General features: G+C 38.4%; 1 protein-coding gene across 2 annotated transcripts in view; it reads left to right on the forward strand.

Moving 5' to 3' along the window:
• Positions 1-20,079, forward strand: part of LTBP2 (latent transforming growth factor beta binding protein 2) — a 183,917-nt gene that overhangs the window by 20,357 nt on the left and 143,481 nt on the right. For both annotated transcript variants that reach the window (XM_031952523.1, XM_012547766.3), the window contains exon 3: positions 10,560-10,803. In XM_031952523.1, the coding sequence (XP_031808383.1) occupies positions 10,560-10,803 (244 nt within the window). The remainder of the gene's footprint in view (positions 1-10,559; positions 10,804-20,079) is intronic.

The following is a 20,079-nucleotide window of genomic DNA, read 5'->3' on the forward strand; positions in this document are numbered from 1 at the left end:
GGAGTTCAAGGGAAATCAAAGGATGTGGGTTATGATCCTGTCTCTGATGCTTATTTTTTGTGTGATTTTGGGTAAATCACTTAGAGACCATGAGCCTCAGTTTCTTCATCTATAAAGTGAGTGGCTGGGACTAGATGGCCTCTAAGATTCCTTCCAGTCCCAGATCTCTGATCTTATGATTGAAAATATATGATGGATCAGCTCTGCTGCTCTAAATCTGTTTACATAAGAATGGAATCTGGGCCCCAGACACTTACTAGCTGTGTGATCCTGGGCAAGTCACTTAACCCTATTAGTCTCAGTTTTCTCATCTGTAAAATGAGCCAGGGGGAAAAAATGGCAAATCACTCAAGCACCTTTGTCAAGAAAATACCAAATGGGGTCACAAAGAATCAGACACAACTGAAAACAACTGAACAATAAAATGGGGGAGGGGGTGTGTCTTTGAGGGCACCTCTGAGAACTGAGATTTGGATTAGGAACAACCTCCAAAGTGTTCCCATCAATGAGAATGGGCTGCTCCCTGTCTGCCCCAAGGCCTCCCAGCCAGCTACAACATCTCAACATTTGTTAATGCAATTACTCTCCTACAGTGGAGTCCATGTTCAGGAGCGGGGGCCAAGATCTGACTCACACACTCCCCTTCCTTCCCTCCTCCAGCCGCCAAACGGTAGAGGCCGAGTCAGCCTGCCAGACCGAGTCTGCAAAGAGCTTGCAGGGCCAGGAACGGCATCTTTCTCTCATTAGAGGCTTTTATGTGAATACAACTGCTATTTTGGAGCTGGGCTTTTGGCTGGCCCTAAACTCTGGAACACTGTTTCCAGTCCTTCTCAAGGTGCTGCCCTCTTTGTAGTGGGAAAGTGGGGGGTGGTGTCTCTGTAGCCAGATAGTGATTCCCTCCTATAAACCCATAGCTATGCCTTATATTGGCTAGGTCCTTCATGATAGAAGCCCAAGGAAGGATTTGGGGTGAGGGAAGGTTAATGTTAAACTTCAATTTTTTATGTGTGAGGAGAATAATGAGATTAAAATCCTCATAGGTACACAGCTGGACAGGAATTTGGAATCAATATATTTCATCCCTTCATTTTACATATGAAGGAACTGATCTGTGAAAACTGAGTGACTTGTCTAAACTTGGCTTCCAGAGGGCATGGATTTAGAGTTGGGAGGAATATTAGAGATTAAACTGCCTCATTTAATGATTCAGAAATCAAGGCCCCAAGAAATCAGGTGACTTTTTCAAGAACAGACAAATAAGTGGCAGAGCTGAGATTTCAACCCTGGCTTCCTGACTATAAATTTGGCCCTCTTTTCACTTGCCACAAAAGTCTTCCATTGGAAAATAAAAGATGACTTGGATGAGGGTCCCTCGAAAGCTCCTTGGAGATAAAGATGAGGCAGAATCCATGTACCAAACATAAAACAGCTGAGGAAAGTTGCTGCTGGTGAAACTGGAGAATATTGCCATCTGAACTGAAAGAGTAGCTAAGTGTGGCAGTAGGTTCAAGGTTCTGGCCAGAGAGAAGATTTTGCCCATGGATGAGTGAATCCTTGGCTTGAACAGGGGGATTCAAGGCTTCAGTATCAACCTTAACAATACCAAAGCTGTTTGGTATACAGTGACTTAGGATGAGAATCATGGGGTCTGGAGGAAAAAAACCTGTTAAAAAAATCTACGTTTCATGTCTCAGAGTACTTGTTTGTTCTTCATTTTCAAAGAGGACCAATGACATCACAAGGGTAAAATCTTGACTTGCCTATGAATTGGATAAAAGACAGGCAAGAACCCTAAGAATCTGTTTACATAAAAGATGGAATCTGTGTTGACCTCAACACTTTCCTTACATCCTCCCCACCACAAAAGTGGGCTCTATCTCTAAAACCATCAGTTGGGCTCTGATAGGCCACCTTTGGCTTATTTTAGCCAGCTCCCCAGCACTTTCCAGACCTCTTTTGCACTCTTTTTTCCTTTTCTATTCCTTTTATGTATTGTTTTCCCCATTAGAATGTAAGTTCCTCAAGGGCCAGAACTATCTTATCTGGTTGTTTTGTATACTCAGAACTCAATAGAATACCTGGAATATAACAAACTTGATAAATTATTTAGCTATCATCTATATCATTTTGTCATCTATCTTCATCTTCATCCTCATCTCTCATTATCCATGTCTACCATTTATTTGAAAGAAAAGGAAAATGGAAAGGGAGAAGATCATGAAAGAGTGGATGTCAATAAAAATAGGATTGGAGAACTGTTTTCAAATATCCTTCTGGAGCTAGAGAACTGTCTATTGTGTCTTGATAGCAACTGTTTTCCCCTTACCTCTAAAGTCCTTTCCAAGGCCCTAGTTCTAAATCTATGATTCTATGATAATCTCTTCTGTCCTCCTAACTTCGTGGATTTCCCCTTCCTCTCTCTGGTACTGATAATCTAGTGCCCTATTCTATCCAGATGCGGAAAGAAAGGCTTGAAAGCTGTCTCCCTTTCTTGTTTGCTCTAGAGGTACTTGAGGGGATTATAAGAGAAACTTTTCCCCAGTGAGAAGCTACTTCCAAAATCTCTCTGGGCCAGTGGTTTCTGAGTTTGGGTTCTTCCCAAAGGTAAAAGTTTTGTATGGAAAGTCTGAGTAAAACCATATTCAGCTGCTTCAGTTGAGTAAAGAAGAGGATGGGGGAGGAAGAGAGAGAAAAGGTTATTATATTCTGATTTAAAAGTAATTTCAGAGGCTTTATTTCTTTCCCCTCTAGTTGTGCAGCTGATTCCAAAGCACTGAGCTTGCAAGGCTAAAATGTTCCCCATTTTCAGTCTGCTTCAAGGAAGAGTGCCCTGTAGGGGTGGAGTGGGGGGGAGTGATGGAGAAAGAGAGTATTCAGAAATAACTCAAGTTATGAATGGTTGGAGACCAAAATTTGCACGTGGGCAGAGGGAGGTTATGCCAGGGCTCCACTTTTTGAATGCCTTGAAATTTCCCATGCTGGTTTGGGAAGTCACGTTTCATGTTGTTTTTTGGCAGAGAAAGCAATTCATGTGAATTGGTAAAGACCAATTCTTCTTCCTTCCCCTCAAATCTCTCCCCCATCCAAAAAAAGCTTTCATACCCTCTGGTGGCTAGATATGAGAGCTAAAGAGATTATGATAAATATTTTAATTATTGATGACCATAAATCAAAATAAGTGGTTGCAGTGGAAAGAACTCTGTACCTGGAGTTCATATCAGGAAGACCTGAGTTCAAATTCTACCTGAGATACTTACAATCTTTGTGATCCTGGACAAATCATTTAGTTACTGCCTGCCTCATTTTCCTCATATGTAAAATCGGTTAATTTTAGCATCAACCTGTTAGGGTTGTTGTTGAAGTTGAGGTCCTATATGTAAAGTGCTTTGTAAACCTTAAACTGATATATAGCTAGCTAGTTAACTGCCACTTACTAACTGCTAGTTAGTAAGTAATAGCAGTACTAGTGGTAGTAGTAGTAGTAATAGTAATAGTAGCATAGTAGTAGTAGTAGTGGTAGTCGTCGTCATAGTAGTAGTAGTAGTAGTAATAGTAGTAGTGGTGGTGGTAGTAGTAGTAGTGGTAGTAGTAGTAGTAGTAATAGTAGTAGTGGTGGTAGTAGTAGTAGTAATAGTAATGGTAGTAGTAGTAGTAGTAGTAATAGTAGTAGTAGTAGTGGTAGTGGTAGTAGTAGTGGTAGTAGTAGTGGTAGTGGTAGAAATTGTAGTTAGCACATATCCTCACACTTCATTGTGTTCTAGGAATATCAATTAAGCATGATATTGTCTTTGTCCTCAAGAAGGCTTATAATCTAGTTTCAAGAACCATGAGTTATTCAAGAGTCATTACATACAGAATAGCTAGAAAATAATAAAAGACAGTACAGTATTAGAATTTAGGTGGTGTGATGCTCCATAGAGTAGATAATAGTAGAGGAAGGTAAAAGACTTGGGATTTGGTTCTATTGAAAACTAATGGTCTCATTGTCAAAAGCAAAACTGGCTTATAAACTGTCTTCTTTGGAGAAAGATGATTGTTAGGAAGTATCACTTTGAAAATTGCCCAGTTGATTATAGAGTATTGATCGAAGGAAGAGGAGGAGGAGGGGAGAAAGAGGACTTAAGTAAGGTTTGTCTCTAAGACATATCTGCTGCCAGGGCTTCTTAAACTTTTTCCAATTGGAATCTCTTTTCTTCTGAGAAATTTTTTATGTAACTGTAGGTATACAAATCATGTAAATGTAAATCAAACATTTAATGATAATAAATCATGATTTTGCAATCCCTACATTCAGTTAATGAGACTTCACATGGGGCTGCAAACCACAGTGTAGGAAACTGAATGTTCTACCACTTGGTCTGATGACCAAGTATTTTGAGTTGGCCAGTTGGGGTCTCCAATAGATGGCTGCTTTTTGCAGCATAGGACAGGAGGGTAATAAGTAGTCAGTTCATGTTGAAAGTAAGCAACAAATAGGCCAATTTGATTTGCAAGATAGAATCCTTGGGATAGAGAGCTATCAAATTTTGTGTTTGGAGAAACATTTGGGATTAAAATGACTTGTTTATCCAAATTCTCTGCAGATTGAAAGGTAGAGGTTCTTAAGAGATGGGAATGGGAGTGAAAAAGGTGGCCTAGGTCTATAACCTGAAGATGAGTTGCTCTTGAGGACCTGCTTTTTTGCTGGGTCTCCCCCAATTGGTCATTTGGCTCTGTGGTTTCATATCTAACACACATTTAGAATTGGAAGAGATCTTAGAGGCCATCTGTTCTAAATTCTAAATTAATTTTTCAGATAAAGAAATTGAGGGCCAGAAAGCTCAAATGATTTGCCCAGATCACACATATTATTTATTAGTAATAAACATGTAGGGCATCATGTTAGGTACTTGGGATATAGAGAGGCATATATGCAATCTCTATGGATTTATGATCTAAATGAATGTAAAGGATAGATTCATACAGTGACAAATGACAAAATAAAACCATATCTGCCAAGACCTAAATGAATACTAGAGTGAGACATTCAAAGGATAGAGATTTTATTGCTTAGAGCTGGGGTGTCAGAGAAATTTTCACAACATACATGAGAATTGAGTTGGACCTTGAAAGAAGATTTAGACAAATAATGAAGAGTGAGAATATTCTAGGCAGGGGAAGCAACATGAGCAAAGGCTAGCAAGTGAAAATACATAGAATATAATTGGGAAACAATGAGTAAACTGATTTGGCAGATTGGAAGATTTAGTGGAATACATTGGCTGCAAAGGGAGGTGGGAGCTAGATTACAGAGGGCCTCCAATGCCAAACTAGGATTTGGGCTTTATGTTGTGAATAATGAGGAGTCTTCGAAAGTTTTTGAGAATAAAATAATGTCTTGAGAAAACTGAGCTCATATCACATAGGATGGGTAGGAGAGGAAAGAAAAACTAGAATCATGTTCATGTTCCTCTTATAAGGATACTTGATAGAGGAATTTTAGATTAAGATCTTAGAAGAATATGGATTTGGATGGTTCCAGAGACCCTTCCCATTCTAGAAGAATGGCTGGAGAGATCATCATTGTTAAGAAATATTCTCCTTTTAGGTTTCCAGGGAATCTGGATTAGTCTGGGGATGTTAAATCTTCTCCAGGATGTCCAGTTTAATATACTCTTTTAAATCTGAACATTAACATTGATCTGGGTCAGAGGAGGCAGGGATAGGAAGAGGGTGATTTTCACCCCTGCGTGCATTTCAGTATATTGGCTTCTGACCAGTTGGCAGCAACTTGGGCTTGGCAAGGTAGTGAGGGGCAGTGTTCTCATGTGAATCTGATTGGTTGGTTTGTAATTAGGAACATGCAGGAGAGAGGAATTTATGGGCTGAGAGGTCTTATGGCCCCCTGAGAAAGCTGAATGCAATGAAGAGAAAGTGTGACTCGTGTTTGGAGATGGAGTCTTGGCCTGGAGCCAAAAATGAAGAACCTGGGGTCCCGGATGCTGATCCATAAGGCATCTTCATCATTTGGTCTACTGTTTGTCTTGGGGCAGAGGAAGCTAATGCTGAAGAATGTTGAGGAATTGGGTATAGATCTTTCCTTTCTTAGCTACTGGCTGTCTACCCCACCTTGTGGTAAGCAAGGCCTTGAGATCCCTATCCTCCTAAAGATTCCGTTTAGAAGATTTGGGAAGTTTTCTAATCAATCCTCTCTTTAGTGATTGACTCAAAGTCAATTTATCAATTAGGGCTGAAGTCTCCTGACTACTAATCCAATGCAGATAATAATAATATCTAACATTTATATAATGATTTGGGGAGGTAGGTGGTACAATGGATAGAGCCCTGGGCTTAGAATCAGGAAGACTCATCTTCATGGCTTCAAACACTGACTAGCTATGTGACCCTGGGAAAGTCATCTTACCTTTTTGCCTAAGTTTTACATCTATTAACTAAGCTGGAGAAGGAAATGGAACCAACATCTTTGCCAAAAAAAACAAACAAAAAAAAAAACAAAAAAAAAATCCAACCCAAAATGGAATCTGAAAAAGCTGGACACAATATAAATGTAAACAACAACAAAGATGTAGTGGTTTAAATTTTGTAAAATATTTTACATTATGTGAATTCTAAAAACAACCCTGTGAAGTAGGGAGTTATTATTATTTGTATTTTACTAATGAAGAAACTGAGTCTGAGAAATGTTAAACGACTTGCCCAAAATCACGAACCTAATTCAAATTTAGGTCTTTCTGTTTTTAGGTCTAGCACTTTGTCCATTATAACACACTGTCTCCTCTCCAGGGAACACTGTGAGAAATGGCAAGGTCTTACTGCCTCAAGCTTCTTCTTTATCTAATCCAACCCTCATATGTCTTTACTCTTTGGACAGTGAGCTCCTTCAGAGCAGACTCTGTCTTTTACCTTTTTTGCGTTTACCTCTTCAGTGTTTAGCATAGTGCCTGGCATATAGTAGGTGATTAATAATTGTTTATTGAGTGACAACTATCAAAGTGATATATCCAAAATACAGGTTTCCCTGTCACAGCTCCTGTGGCTCCCTATTGTCTCTAGGATTACATAAAGCCCCTTAGAACTTGATTCATGGGCAGCTAGGTGGTGCAAAGTAGTATAGTGGAAAAGGAAAGCTTGCTTTGGGAGTCAGAAGGACCTGGTTATGTGACCTTGAACAAATAATCTCTTACCTATCTAAGACTAAAAATTAATAAAAAATAAAAATTAATAAATACTCATTTTGCATGACTAGAGGAACTGGCTTCATCTGGGATTCTTCATACCAAAAAAAAAAAAAAAAAAAAAAAAAAGAGGTCTGGTAGTGAGCCTGCCATGTATGTCTTTATTTCAATCATTAACACAAATGTTTAACAGTATTAGACTTAATATATTTCTCTGGGACTCTACCAGATGCATATTTCTAAACTTATGTCAAACTATTATTGACTGCTTTTAGATCTAGACGTTCAATCAGTTTTGAATACACTGAACCATACTATTTTTTAGCTCTCATCTCTCCATCTTATATATATGTAGGAATCTCTTGAAAATATAAAAGCAATATATAATATGGAACCATATATATATAAATCATGTATCGTATGTATATATGTGTGTATGTATATATATACATATATATACACACATATATATATAAATATATTGATATTATATATTGATATATTGATCAATAATATATTATTGATCAATATATCAATATATAATATCAATATATTTATATATATATATGTGTGTATATATACGTATACACATAGAAGAACCACATGAAAAACTTTGACAAACTTCGCTGTATTTTAGGTAACTTATCTATAATATTGACTTGATTTGTCAGTTACATTGTCAAAAAAAATTAAATTAGGTTGGTCAAACATAACCTTCTCTTGATGAAGCTAAGCTGTCTTTTTGTGATCACTATATCCTTTTCTAGATGTTCACTTACTATGCCATTAATGATACATTCTAGAATTTTACCAAGATCAAAGTCAAACTCACTAACCCATAGGTTTTAGAATGCATTCTCTTCTCTTTTTATAACTTAAATTTTAATTGATATCTTTTATTTTTAAATTTCTTTAATTCCCAATATATTCTCTCTTCATATGTTATCCTTTATTTTAAAAAAAGAATATAAATGAAAGAAAAAAAATTCAGCAAAACTCATGGTAGCATGTACATTTTGGTCCTGTTCTCTAAGAGGCCAGGATATTTTCCTCTTGGGGTATTGAGTGAATTAAGATATAGGTGGGTGTTTATTTCTCTGCTTTTGGTTCAAGCCCCTACTAATGATTCTAGCACACCAGTTCTATTAGGCATTTTATTTTATTAGGTGGCTTTTATAAAGGGTTTTATTTATCTTATAAATCTAGCAAGAACAAACACAAAGATATACCCTGCTACTTTGGTGATGTTGAGGTGTGTATAATTTCCTTTGTATTACCTTGGTCTCTGGGTAGGAAGGAAATTATGTTCATAATTTAGCTCAGTTCCTTCGAACATTTGCCCCATCAGGTTCACTTCTAAAGGTGAAATTACTGCCAATTTATGAGAGGCTGGGGCCCTGAAGGTCATTTCAAATGATCATTCCAGGTAACCTCCAAGCAGGGCTGATTGTAACATCTGCACTAAATTCCCAGATTCCCGTGGTTCTCACTGCTAGCCTCTTAATCTCCCAAGCTCAGAAATTTCACTCTTTTATACTGGTAGCAGCTAAATCTTGTGGGATCCTGACTATGGCTCCATAGTATTTGAATTATTTCTTTCTGGCTGCTTACAGTATTTTCTTCTTGAACTGGAAACTCTGGATTTTGACTCCAGTATTCTTGGGAGTTTCCATTTAGGTATTTCTTTTAAGAGCTAACCATTGGATTCTTTCAATTTCTGCTTAACCCTCTATTTCTTAGATATATGGAAAGTATTTCTTTATATTTTCTTGAAATATGATCTTTTTCTGATTATACATTTCAGATAATCTGGTAATTCTTAAATCATCTCTTCTCCATCTATTTTCTAGGTTAGTCATTTTTCTTATGAAATGCTTCACATTTTTTCAGTCTCATTTTATGATTTCATGATGTTTCATGGAGTCATAAGTTTCCACTTGACCAATTCTAATTTTTAAGGAGTTATTTTCCTTAGGATTTTTTGTGCCTCTTTTACCAAGCTGTTAATTCTCTTTTCATAATTTTCTTGCCTAGTTATCATTTCTTTCCTCAATTTTACTCTACCCCTATTATTTCATTCTTTTTTTTTTTTTTTTTACTTTTTAAAATTTCTCTTTAGCTCTTCTAATAAGTCTTGGATTTATGTACAACCTGTATTTTCCTTTGAGGTTTTACTCAGGGTGTTTTCAGTTCATTGTCTTCTTCTGAGTTTATGTCTTGAATTTCTTTGTTACCACAGTAGCTTTAAAAGGCAGGGTTTTTTTTTTCACTTTCTTCTTTTTGGATTTTGTATTAGAATTGGGCTCTTTTCTCTGAGAAGGACGACTGGCTTGAGCTTTCCTTTAATATGTGCTTCTGCTTTCACAGTTCTACCTGGGAGCCTATAGGTTTTTGGTGCTTCCAAAGTGGTGTGATTCAAGCAGAGGTCTGGTCACTTTCCTCTAGTCTTTGCTTTTTTCCTTAACTAAGTACACTCTCTACTCTCTCCTGACTGCTTCTCTTTATACTGGAACTGTGATCTGTAACTGGGTAATAAGTGACATAGATGGCAAATGGAACCTTATCTATACCCCAGTGTTAGCACAGAGGGCCCCTGAGATTCTGACCATGTGTTCAGTCCCCTTACCACACCTGGGCACAGGTGTTGCTGCCACCTGCCATAGTCTCTACCTGGGACTACTTCCTCTGCACCTTGTTTTTGGCCAGTCTCCACCCCCTATATCCACAGATCTCTCTTCCTGTCTTCCTAAGCTGTTATAAGCTAGTGAAATGATTCATTTCCCCCTTGACTTTCTCATTTAGAATTCTGTTTGGTGTTTTCTGCATTTATTTTGTAGGAAAGGTTTTGGGGGAAGTTTGACAATTGTAGTCTTTTACCCTGCTATTTTGACCCTGCCCTGCCCCATCATTTCTATATTATGTCTCTGCATTAAGATTGTAATGTGTTTCCCAAATTCTTTATCTGTTTCTTTCTTCTGCATAAGAGATCTCTAACATTTGTTTGATTTTCTGCACTATATCTTCCAACCCTGGTATCTAGATGTCTTCATTTAGATGTATTTCCTTAATTTATAAATATTTTCATTCTCTCTTTATTTCTCCCATTTCTGTTGAATCGGGTTCCCTTTCATTGACATATTCATTATCTTGGATTCCATCCTAGTAGGTCTCTGTAATATATATTAGGTCAAATGTACTTCCTTGCATTCATATTTTTAGTTGACCAATCTTGTATGTGGAGGAGGTTCAATGTATAGGGTTCCTTTCACTCAAGTTGGAAGGAAGGTTTTTCTGGCCTCAGGGCAGATCCAGACTTAACATGTTATTGCTTAAGAAAGCTTTATCCTACTCATGTGGCTCAATCCTCTCTCTCTCTCTCCCCAGCTGTCTGTGAGCCACCATGCCAAAACAAAGGTTCCTGCAGTCGGCCCCAGCAATGTGTCTGTCGTTCTGGTTTCCGAGGCAACCGTTGTGAAGAAGTCATTCCTGAGGAAGAGTACCACCCCCAACCTTCATGGCCAGTGCCTCGGTCACCAGTGGGTTTGCCCAGCCTCAGCAGGAGTAGTGGGTTGAGAGAGAATCCTGCCTCGGTGGTACAGTCCCCAGTGTTGCAGAAATTACCAACTGGGTATGTTTTCCTTTTTTATTGTGGGCACAGATGCCATTCTTTCCAAACACTTGGATGTTTTATTTATTTAATATATTTTTAAAAATTTACAAAGAATATGCATGGGTAATTTTTCCAACATGTAGTTCAATACATGTTAAATATGTTGAAATATATGTTAGATCCAATATATGTATACATATTTATACAGTTATCTTTCTGCACAAGAAAAATCAGATCAAGAAGGAAGAAAAAGAAAAACTGAGAAAGAAAATAAAATGCAAGCAAATAACAACAGAGAGAGTGAGAATGCTATGTTGTGAACCACACTGAGTTCCCACAGTCCTCTCTCTGGGTGTAGATGGCTCTCTTTATCACTAAACAAGTGGAACTGATTTCAATCCTCTCATTGTTGAAGAGAGCCATGTCCATCAGAATTGATCGTCATGTAATCTTGCTGTTGCTGTGTACAATGATCTCCTGGTCCTGCTCATTTCATTTAGCATCAGTTCATGTAAGTCTCTCTAGGTCTCTCTGAAATCATCCTGCTAGAAGTTTGATTTTTTTTTTTGGCTGAGACAACTGGGATTAAGTGACTTGCCCAGGATCCCACAACTGGGAAGTATTAAGGTCAGATTTGAATTCAGGTCCTCCTGACTTCTGGGCTAATTCTCTATCCACTGCACCACCTAGATGCCCCCCTTGAATGTATCCCATTTCTAGGATGCCCTTTCCCTTTTGTGACTTATGTAGTCTTTGGTGGACAGTGTAAGGCTCACGGTGCTACCTAATTTTACCCCTTCATTTTATAGATGATGAGATAGAGACCCAGAGGCATTAATGTGTGCCCCATTCACACAGTAAGTGAAAGAGCTGGGATTTGAACTCAACCAGACTGGATAGGGTATAGTCTTAGACTCAGGAAGAATTGTTCCATTCAAACACTTATTGTTTTGTTACAGGCAAACCATTTAATTTCTCTGGGGCTTAGTTTCCTCATCTATAATATAAGGGCTAGGTGGCCTCCCTGGAATCTTCTAGCTATGTATCAGTGATTCTATAATTCATTGATTCTAAATTCATTGATGCTCTTTGCACTGTATTCTGCTCGGTCACATCTAATAGGCAGCAGAATGAGCCCTCTGGTTCCCTGTCCATTGTATCGTGCTGACAAAAACATCCAGAGCTTTCACTGCATAAAGAACACAACAATAATTTCTCTCTATAAAAGCCAATATCACCTTTTAAAAACAGTATTGCATTTTTCCAAATAAATGCAAAAAAAAAAAACCAAAACAAGCAAACAACACCACCAATCCAAAAAAAGTTGAACATACTATGCTTTGATTCACATTCATTCTCCATAGTTCTGTCTGGATATGAATGGCATTTTCCAGCCCAAGTCTATTGGAATTGTCTTGAATCACTTCATTGTTGAAAAGATTCTTGTCCATCATAGTTGCTCATCATATAATCTTGTTGTTACCATCAGTTTGCTCATCATTTCTTATAGAACAATAATATTCCATTTCATTCGCATACCATAACTTATTCAGCCATTCCCCAACTGAGGGGCATCTACTCAATTTCTAGTTCCTTGCCACTACAAAAAGTTTCTATAAATAGTTTTGCACATGTGGATCTTTCCCCCTCTTTTATGATCTCTTTGAGATACAGACTCATGTGATGGCCCTGTCTGCTGTGTACACACACATGCCCATAGCTATACATTCACACACATATATGTATATATGTAGATACCCCTTCATATTGCCCTCAATTATTAGTGATTTATGAATGTGTGCTGTTTCCCCTACTTCACTGTAAGTTCCTTGGCACAATCTTGTCTTTGAATTCTTGGTATTTCTCATGATACTTTACTCTTATCAGACACTGTCTAGACTGATGTTGCCCTGGACCATTTAACATCTTCCTTCTGCACTCTAACCTCTATCCAAAACTGAAGTGCTCAAAGATAGATAGACAGGTGTGTAAGAGATAAAAATACAAACAAGAAAGGTAATTCTTGTCTTTAAGATGCTTACATTCTAAATGGGGAAGATAATACATCAAGGGGTGTCAGAAAGAAGGGAGACTTGGTGAGATGGCCAAGAAATGATGTGAAGGCTTGGTCTCCAGCAAGATAAGATGAAAGCTCATTGGCGCAGAATAAGAGAACTTTCATACTGGTTCAGTAGGAGGTAGAATAATTCATTACAAAGGAGAGTCTCATATTTGAGGAAGAGAAAGCAAAAGGGGACTGAAGGAAAATGCTCAAAAAGAGGTTGCAAAATCACGAATTTAAAGTTTTCTATTGTGTGCAAGGAACCAACCGATAATACTATGACTATTCATCAACCCTGTATATTGTCCCCAATCTTTTTTTTCCCTCCATGAGAGATGTTTTGTGTTTTCAAAGCAATCCCCACTCACCCTGTAGGTTTCAGAGACACATGATGACTGTGATGTTCTTAATGATTTTAAGGCTCCAGGCTTATACTCTGCAAACTGTACTGGACCCTTGATGCCATGAAATCTGGGAAAGTCTAACCAGGCCCCATCAGCTGTGTTTTGCTTTGGAAGGCCAAATCCCACTCGCCTGGTAGTGTCAGACATTTCCTGTGAGCTTGGCCAGGTTTCTCCAAGCAGCGGCTGGCCTCTCTCCTGATAACAGCTGGGAAAGGGATAAGGCCTTTTGTGTCCAGAGAGGGAGGTAGTAGTGAGGGCATCCTAGGCATGTGAAGAAAGGGAAAAAAAGCAAAATTAAGAACGGACCTTGAAATTCATCCAATTTCAAAGATTCTGCTTCAGGGCTAGACAAAGGCCAAGGAGACTCCTGGGAGAGAGAAGATAGCTTTTTGTGAAGAATGGAGGGAGAGTATGGGTGCGGTAGGCAGGATGCTCTGCATAGAGCCAAATGTGGACTGATGCTATCCAGCTGTTTCCCAGGCTGGCTGCACGAGACTCAAATTTCCTTCTGAGATCAAATCCAAAGCTCTTTCCCTAGACCAAGGGAGCAGGAGAGGAAGAGAGAGAGAGGTAGAGACTACCACACCTGAAAAATGGCAGCCTGTGAAAGAGGAACTGGAAGTTGGACCCTTTGGATTGAACCTTGTGTTGAAAAAGTTAAAAGATTCAGAAAATCTTGAAAAATACTGGATTGACCATTATACACTCAAAATAAGATTTAGAGGAAGAGTAGAATGGAGAGAAGCTTGAGTGCCAATTTCTAATAATGACTCAGGGAAACATTTGAGCATCATGTCAGACTTGAGGGAAGAAGATCTAGCATTCCCCAACCTGGAGCATGCTTTGGTAGTCTTGGAAAAAAGGACCTTTTAAACTCTTCTAGTCAATGAATGTGAGAAAGGGAAAAAAAGATATGGTGGAAAGCATTGCATCTTTTTCTCAAAATGGGAATTGCCCAATTGAATGTTAATTAAGTAGCACTGAGATACACCATAGGAAAATGAGTGACTGAGTTCCAGAGGCTCTGGGTGAAGCCAGGAACCTTGGTATAGAAAGGCAAGGGCAAGTAGGATTCTTGAATTCCAGTGGATAGAGTACCTGAACTCAGAAAGACCTGAGTTCAAATCTCAACTATCAGACTCTAAACAAATCACTTTATCCCTCTTTGTTTCAAGTTCCTCCAAAGGAGAGAGTAACAATAACATCTACTTTTCAGTGTTGTTGTGAAGATCAAATGCCATAATACATGTAAAAGACAGCACAGTGCCTGTCACATAGTAGGCATTGTGTAAATGTTACTATTATGATTATTACTCTTGTCTCAGATCATATAACCTCCCTTGGCTTCAATTTCTGCTATGATAAAATGAGAAGGAGATTATAGGATAATAGATTTAAATCTGGAAGGGACTCAAGAGGCCATCTAATTTAAACTCTTAGAGATTGAAGAAAATTTATAGATGAGGAAATTAAAGCCTAGAGAGACTGGATAAATGGGAGGGCCAAGCTCCAAACCTAGATCTTCTGACTTCAAATCCAGCTTTCTTTCCATTATACCCAGATGTCTTCTGTGGTTTAGTCCAGATTTAAATCTATGTTCCTCTTCTTGAGCCAATGAATTAGAGTGAAAAGGTGGGTCAGCTATGGCTCTGGGCCCATGAACAGTGGCTGCAGTGGCTAGAAAGGACAGTTCTACTCATGTATAATAAATGTCGGTGAGTGTCTGGGCTTCCCACAAGATCCTGCCTTCTATAGGTGGCGGGGGACAATCTTCTGTATGCTGAGACCATTACATTCTGGCCATTTTTCTTCCTCCTCTTTTCTCCCTCTCACTTTAGCCTAGGACTGGCTGCAGAAGATTCAAATTTCCTTCTGAGCTCAAATCCAAAGCTCTTTTCCTAGAACAAGGGAGCAGAAGAGAGAGAGAGAGAGAGAGAGAGAGAGAGAGAGAGAGAGAGAAAGAGAGAGAGAGAGAGACTACAACCCCTGAAAAATGGCAGCCTGTGAAAGAGGAACTGAGAGCATCTGATTTTGAGGGATGAAAGAGACAACAGTGTCAGAAGAGCAGCATTTAGTTGGTGCAACATTTAATGTCCATAGTTTAATTTTAGTTATTTTTCAGTCACATTTAAGTCTTTGTGACCCTTTTGGAACTTTCTTGGCAAAGATTGAAGTGGTTTTCCATTTTCTGTTCCAGGTCATGTTACAGATGAGGAAACTGAGGCAAACAGGATTAAGGCATTTGCCCAGAGTCACACAGCTAATAAATGTCTGAGGTTACATTTGAACCCAGGAAGAATCTTTCTGATTCTAGCCCTAGTGCTTTATCCACAGTGTGACCTCGCTGCTCCCATAATAGTGAGCAATATAGAAACCCTCAGTATACATATTATAGCAAACAAGAGAGATAAAATATTTTAAATACTTTGGAAGTCTTGGAGTGCTACAATTATCCTTCTCCACCTCTGTATTCTTATTACTGTTGCCATAATGAGAATGAGAAACATAAGGATGACAGTATATATGTGTGTGATTATATGAGGATGATAATAATGTGCATTTAGGGTCACCCCAGATAAGACAATGATTAGGATTCAACACCACCCCTTTTTGACACTGTGACTTCCACTGCTTAAAGCAGGAATCCAGTCACATCCACACACTTCTGTTTCCATCTCCATTGGTATCTCTCACAGAAGGGCAACTTTGATATCTTTTTACATAAAGCCAAAAGGCCAACCTGCTGTATTTGTAGGGGAACTTGAAGACTCCCCCAGTAAGAGTTTCTGGGCAGAAGTTCTCTTCTCACATCAAATGGTACACTGACTGTAGTGATGAGGACTCTTCCTGAGCAGACTTGAGGAAAAGGGGGAGGACTATAAGTAGACATGCAAACAGATAGAGAGAAGGACACACATAAAGTATATATGGATGGGTAGTCTCCTTAAACCAGAAGGAGAAATGGGATCTCTCAGAACATCACTAATTTGAAACAACTTCTCAAAAAGAGAAGCATTTCCAGCATTTCCACTGTGGTGGGAAGGGAAACAATCCGTGAGGAAATCAGTGGATTCTTCTCCTGTAAACTGTAGATTTTCCCACAGGATCAAGAAAGAAGACTAAAATTCCTCTTTTTTCTCAAGTAGTCATAATTGCTGAAATAGAAAACAGGCAGTGATGAGAAAATGGGGGAGAGACATAGAACCTATATACCAAACACCCAGGCTCAATGAATTCATTTTGGACATGTGTATCCCATGTGCTGCCAGAAGTAACTGGGCAAGGGGGACAGAGGAAAGGAGGAAGGATTATAGAACACAGCTTCGTGTAGGGCTGCTTTTTATGCTGTTCCATGAAGTTATAGACCCTGGCAACTGAGGTTGGCTCAGTGAGAAGACAGGGTTTGGACAAGCTGGCACTGTAGGGAAATCAATCTGACACTAAGAAAATATTCTTGTCCTTTGTGGAGGGAGTTCCTCTGGGTCTGCTGTGTAGTATGGGAAAGGGAATGACAGAGAGATGACAAAAGGGGTTGGGGATGCTTGTATTTGCTTGTTGATCCAAATAATAAATGAGTCAGTCAAGATGCATTTTTTTTGTATTTTATGTTTATTCTTTTTTTTTAAATTTTAGTTTCAATGGTATTTTATCATTCCAAATATATATAAAGATAGTTTTCAACATTCATTTTTGAAGACTTTGTGTCCTAAATTTTTCTCCCTTCCTCCCTTAGTTCCACCCTCCTCAAGACAGCAAGCAATCTGATAAAAGTTAAATATGTGTGATCCATTTAAACATATTTCCATATCTGTCATGTTGTCCAAGAAAAATCAGACCAAAGAAAGAAAACAAGCAAACAAAAAAGGTGAAAATACTATATACTTTGATACATATTCATATGTCTCCATAGTTCTCTCTTGATGTGATTTTCATCTCAAGTTTATTGGAATTGCCTCTAAGAAGTATTTCATAACTGCGTATTATGAATCAGGCACTTTGTTAAATGCTAGAGATACAAAGAAAGGTAAAAAAAAACAGTCCTTGCCCTCAGAGAATTCAATTCTAACAGACCACATGCAAACAACTATGTACATACAAAATATATACAGTACAGAGCATCAGATCTGAAGACAGACAGACCTGTGTCCAAATCTGGCCTCAAACACTAGTTTTGTGCCCCTGGGCAAGTTACTTAACTCTGTTTGTCTCAGTTTTCTTATCTGTAAAAATGATCTGGAGAAGAAAATGGCAGATTAGTTTAGTGTCTTTGCCACCAAAACTCCAAATGCAGTCAGAAAAAGTCAGACATGACTGGAATGACTGAACAGCAACAACCTGAAATGTAAGAAACTACCATGGTGGGAAGGAACTGAGAAAGGCTGCCTGTAGAAAGGTTTTGAGCTGAATCTTAAAGGAAGTCAAAGAAACCAGGAAGTAGAGCTAGGAAAGGAAAGCATCTCAGGAAAGGAATGAAAAAGCAGGAGTTGGGGAGATAGAATGTGTCACATGCAACGCACAGTAAATAGGTCAATGAAGACCCATAAAGCCAGATAGGAAGGTAGTTTGAAAGGACTAAGTAATGAAGGGCTTTACAAGCCAAACATAAGGTTTGTTTCTGGGGGTAATAGGGAGCCAACGAGGTTTAACAAGCTGATGATAGAGATTTGTGCTTTAGGAAACTCATTTTGGCAACTGTCTGGAAGATGGGTGAGAGGGGAGAGACTTGAGGCACAAAGATCAATTAGATCTTGTTGCTGTTTAGTTGTTTCAACTGTGCCCAATTCTTCCTGACCCCATTTTGGGTTTCCAGAGTGGTTTGCCATTTCCTTCTCCAGCTCATTTTTACAGACGAAGAAACTGAGGCAAGCAGATTTAAATAGCTTGCTCAGGATCACATAGCTTCTAAGTGTCTGACTCCAGATTTAAACTCAGGTCTTCCTGAGTGGCCCCTATAGCACTGTAGTGCCTTGTATATATATAGTAGGAACTTAAAAGACCTTTTTAAACTCCTCCCTTTCCAAGGTGCTGAGTGACTAAGGATTTTAGATCCATTTAGATGTAGCATCTATTCCACAAACTCTAGTCTAGCCATATGACTTTGGGCAAATTCCTTCCCTTCTCGGAATCTTAGGTTTCACATCTCTAAAATGAGAAGGCAAGACCATGAAATAACAGCTGACATTTAGAGAGGTTTTTAATGTTTGCAAAGTACTTTAAACACACTTATTTAAACCTTATTAGCAATACTATGAGGAAGGTACTAGGTATATTATTATCCTCCTTTTTCATATTGGCAAACAGGCTGAAAGCTTAAATAGCTTCTCCATGTTCACGCAGTTAGAACATGTCAGCAGACTAGTCTTTCTGATTCCAGGTCAAAAACTTTAGCAACTCTACCACATTACTCTATTGATTCTATGGAGAATGCTCTGGTCCTTTTCAGTGATAAATTCCTTCTCTGTCAGTTATTGTCCCTAAATAGAAAAAAAGCAAACAAAACCCTTTACCTGTCTCTAAGAGATGTATTTGAGGATAAATCAAATTAGATGATTGCCAAGTAATGGTGTCCTACATGTCTTTGAGAAATATAATTGAGGACAAATCAATTTAGATGACTGCCAAATAATGATGTCCTTCATGATTGCAACAGTTAGCTCTTCCAAAAATGACATACTGCACTTGATGCTCAAACTGGCACCAAGTATGCCTTGGAAAAATTACATAGCCTACATACTTCTCTTTTTATCATTCGCCATTCCTTGTGACCAATAAGCAATTTAATCTTATCACTGTGCTTTCCAAGGCTACTTCCTAGTTGGATTGACATCCTCTGAAGCTCCTTTGAGTGCCAGGATTTTCTCTGCCACAGGGCATATAAGTTTGTTCCATCTCAACCTCTCACAAAACTCCACCCATTGCTGAGTTTGTTGCTTAAACTACAAGCTCACCTCCTGGAATTTTCTAGAAAAAAACAGATTCTTGGGACTTTATAAAGGGTTTCTTGGGATTTTTGGTGTCCTGATAATGAGCTAGAATATTTACTAATGTCTGAAATAGTGATTCTTGGTTATCCTTATAAGATTTGAAAGTTTTCCCCAAGAGTAACAATAGGCAGGGCTTAAAAAGAAAAACTAAAAACAAGAATCAACTGGCTAAAAATATTAGTTAAGCACCTTGCAAGTGCTCAGAACTTTGGGAGATATTAGAAGATTGGACTTCTGCTTAAGGTAGAAAGATTATAGATGAGCTCAGCTCTCTCACATATACTCCCTCCATTAAATATCTAAGAAGAGCACTACCCTCAATAGTGATTTAGAAGTCCAAAAAGAAACAATAGTAAATTCTTTTGTCAAGCCTAAGATTACATAAAAAGATAACCAGATGTCTTGGAGAAATCTTGCTAAAGATGCCAATGCGAAATCAGGTAAGTACATTTCTTTGAACTTAGACTTGGGATTAGAAACCAAAAACATCTTGACTGATTTTCTATTTTATTGAAAGCCTACAGTACCCTGCCCACGGTGCTACAAAGAAGCCTGAAGATCACAACCCTCTGACTGGAGGTGATCTAGGAGGACTTAAAACCTTTTAGTTTTCTGTGGCAGATATTCCAAAGAAGGTGGAATCTGTGGCATGAACACAAGAAATCAAGATTAGGTTCAAGCAGACCTGAACTAAAGCTGAAAGATTAGTGAAAAGAAGCTGTCACCAAAAACTCTGAATAAATACTATGGGTCAAAAGAAAGAAAGAATTCAGATAATAAGGAATCACAACCCCGATCACATAAGATTATGTTGCAGCTACATTAAAGCAGAGAAAAATTTGTA

The sequence above is a fragment of the Sarcophilus harrisii genome, chromosome 2 (assembly GCF_902635505.1).
Source record: "Sarcophilus harrisii chromosome 2, mSarHar1.11, whole genome shotgun sequence".
Classification (NCBI taxonomy): domain Eukaryota; kingdom Metazoa; phylum Chordata; class Mammalia; order Dasyuromorphia; family Dasyuridae; genus Sarcophilus; species Sarcophilus harrisii.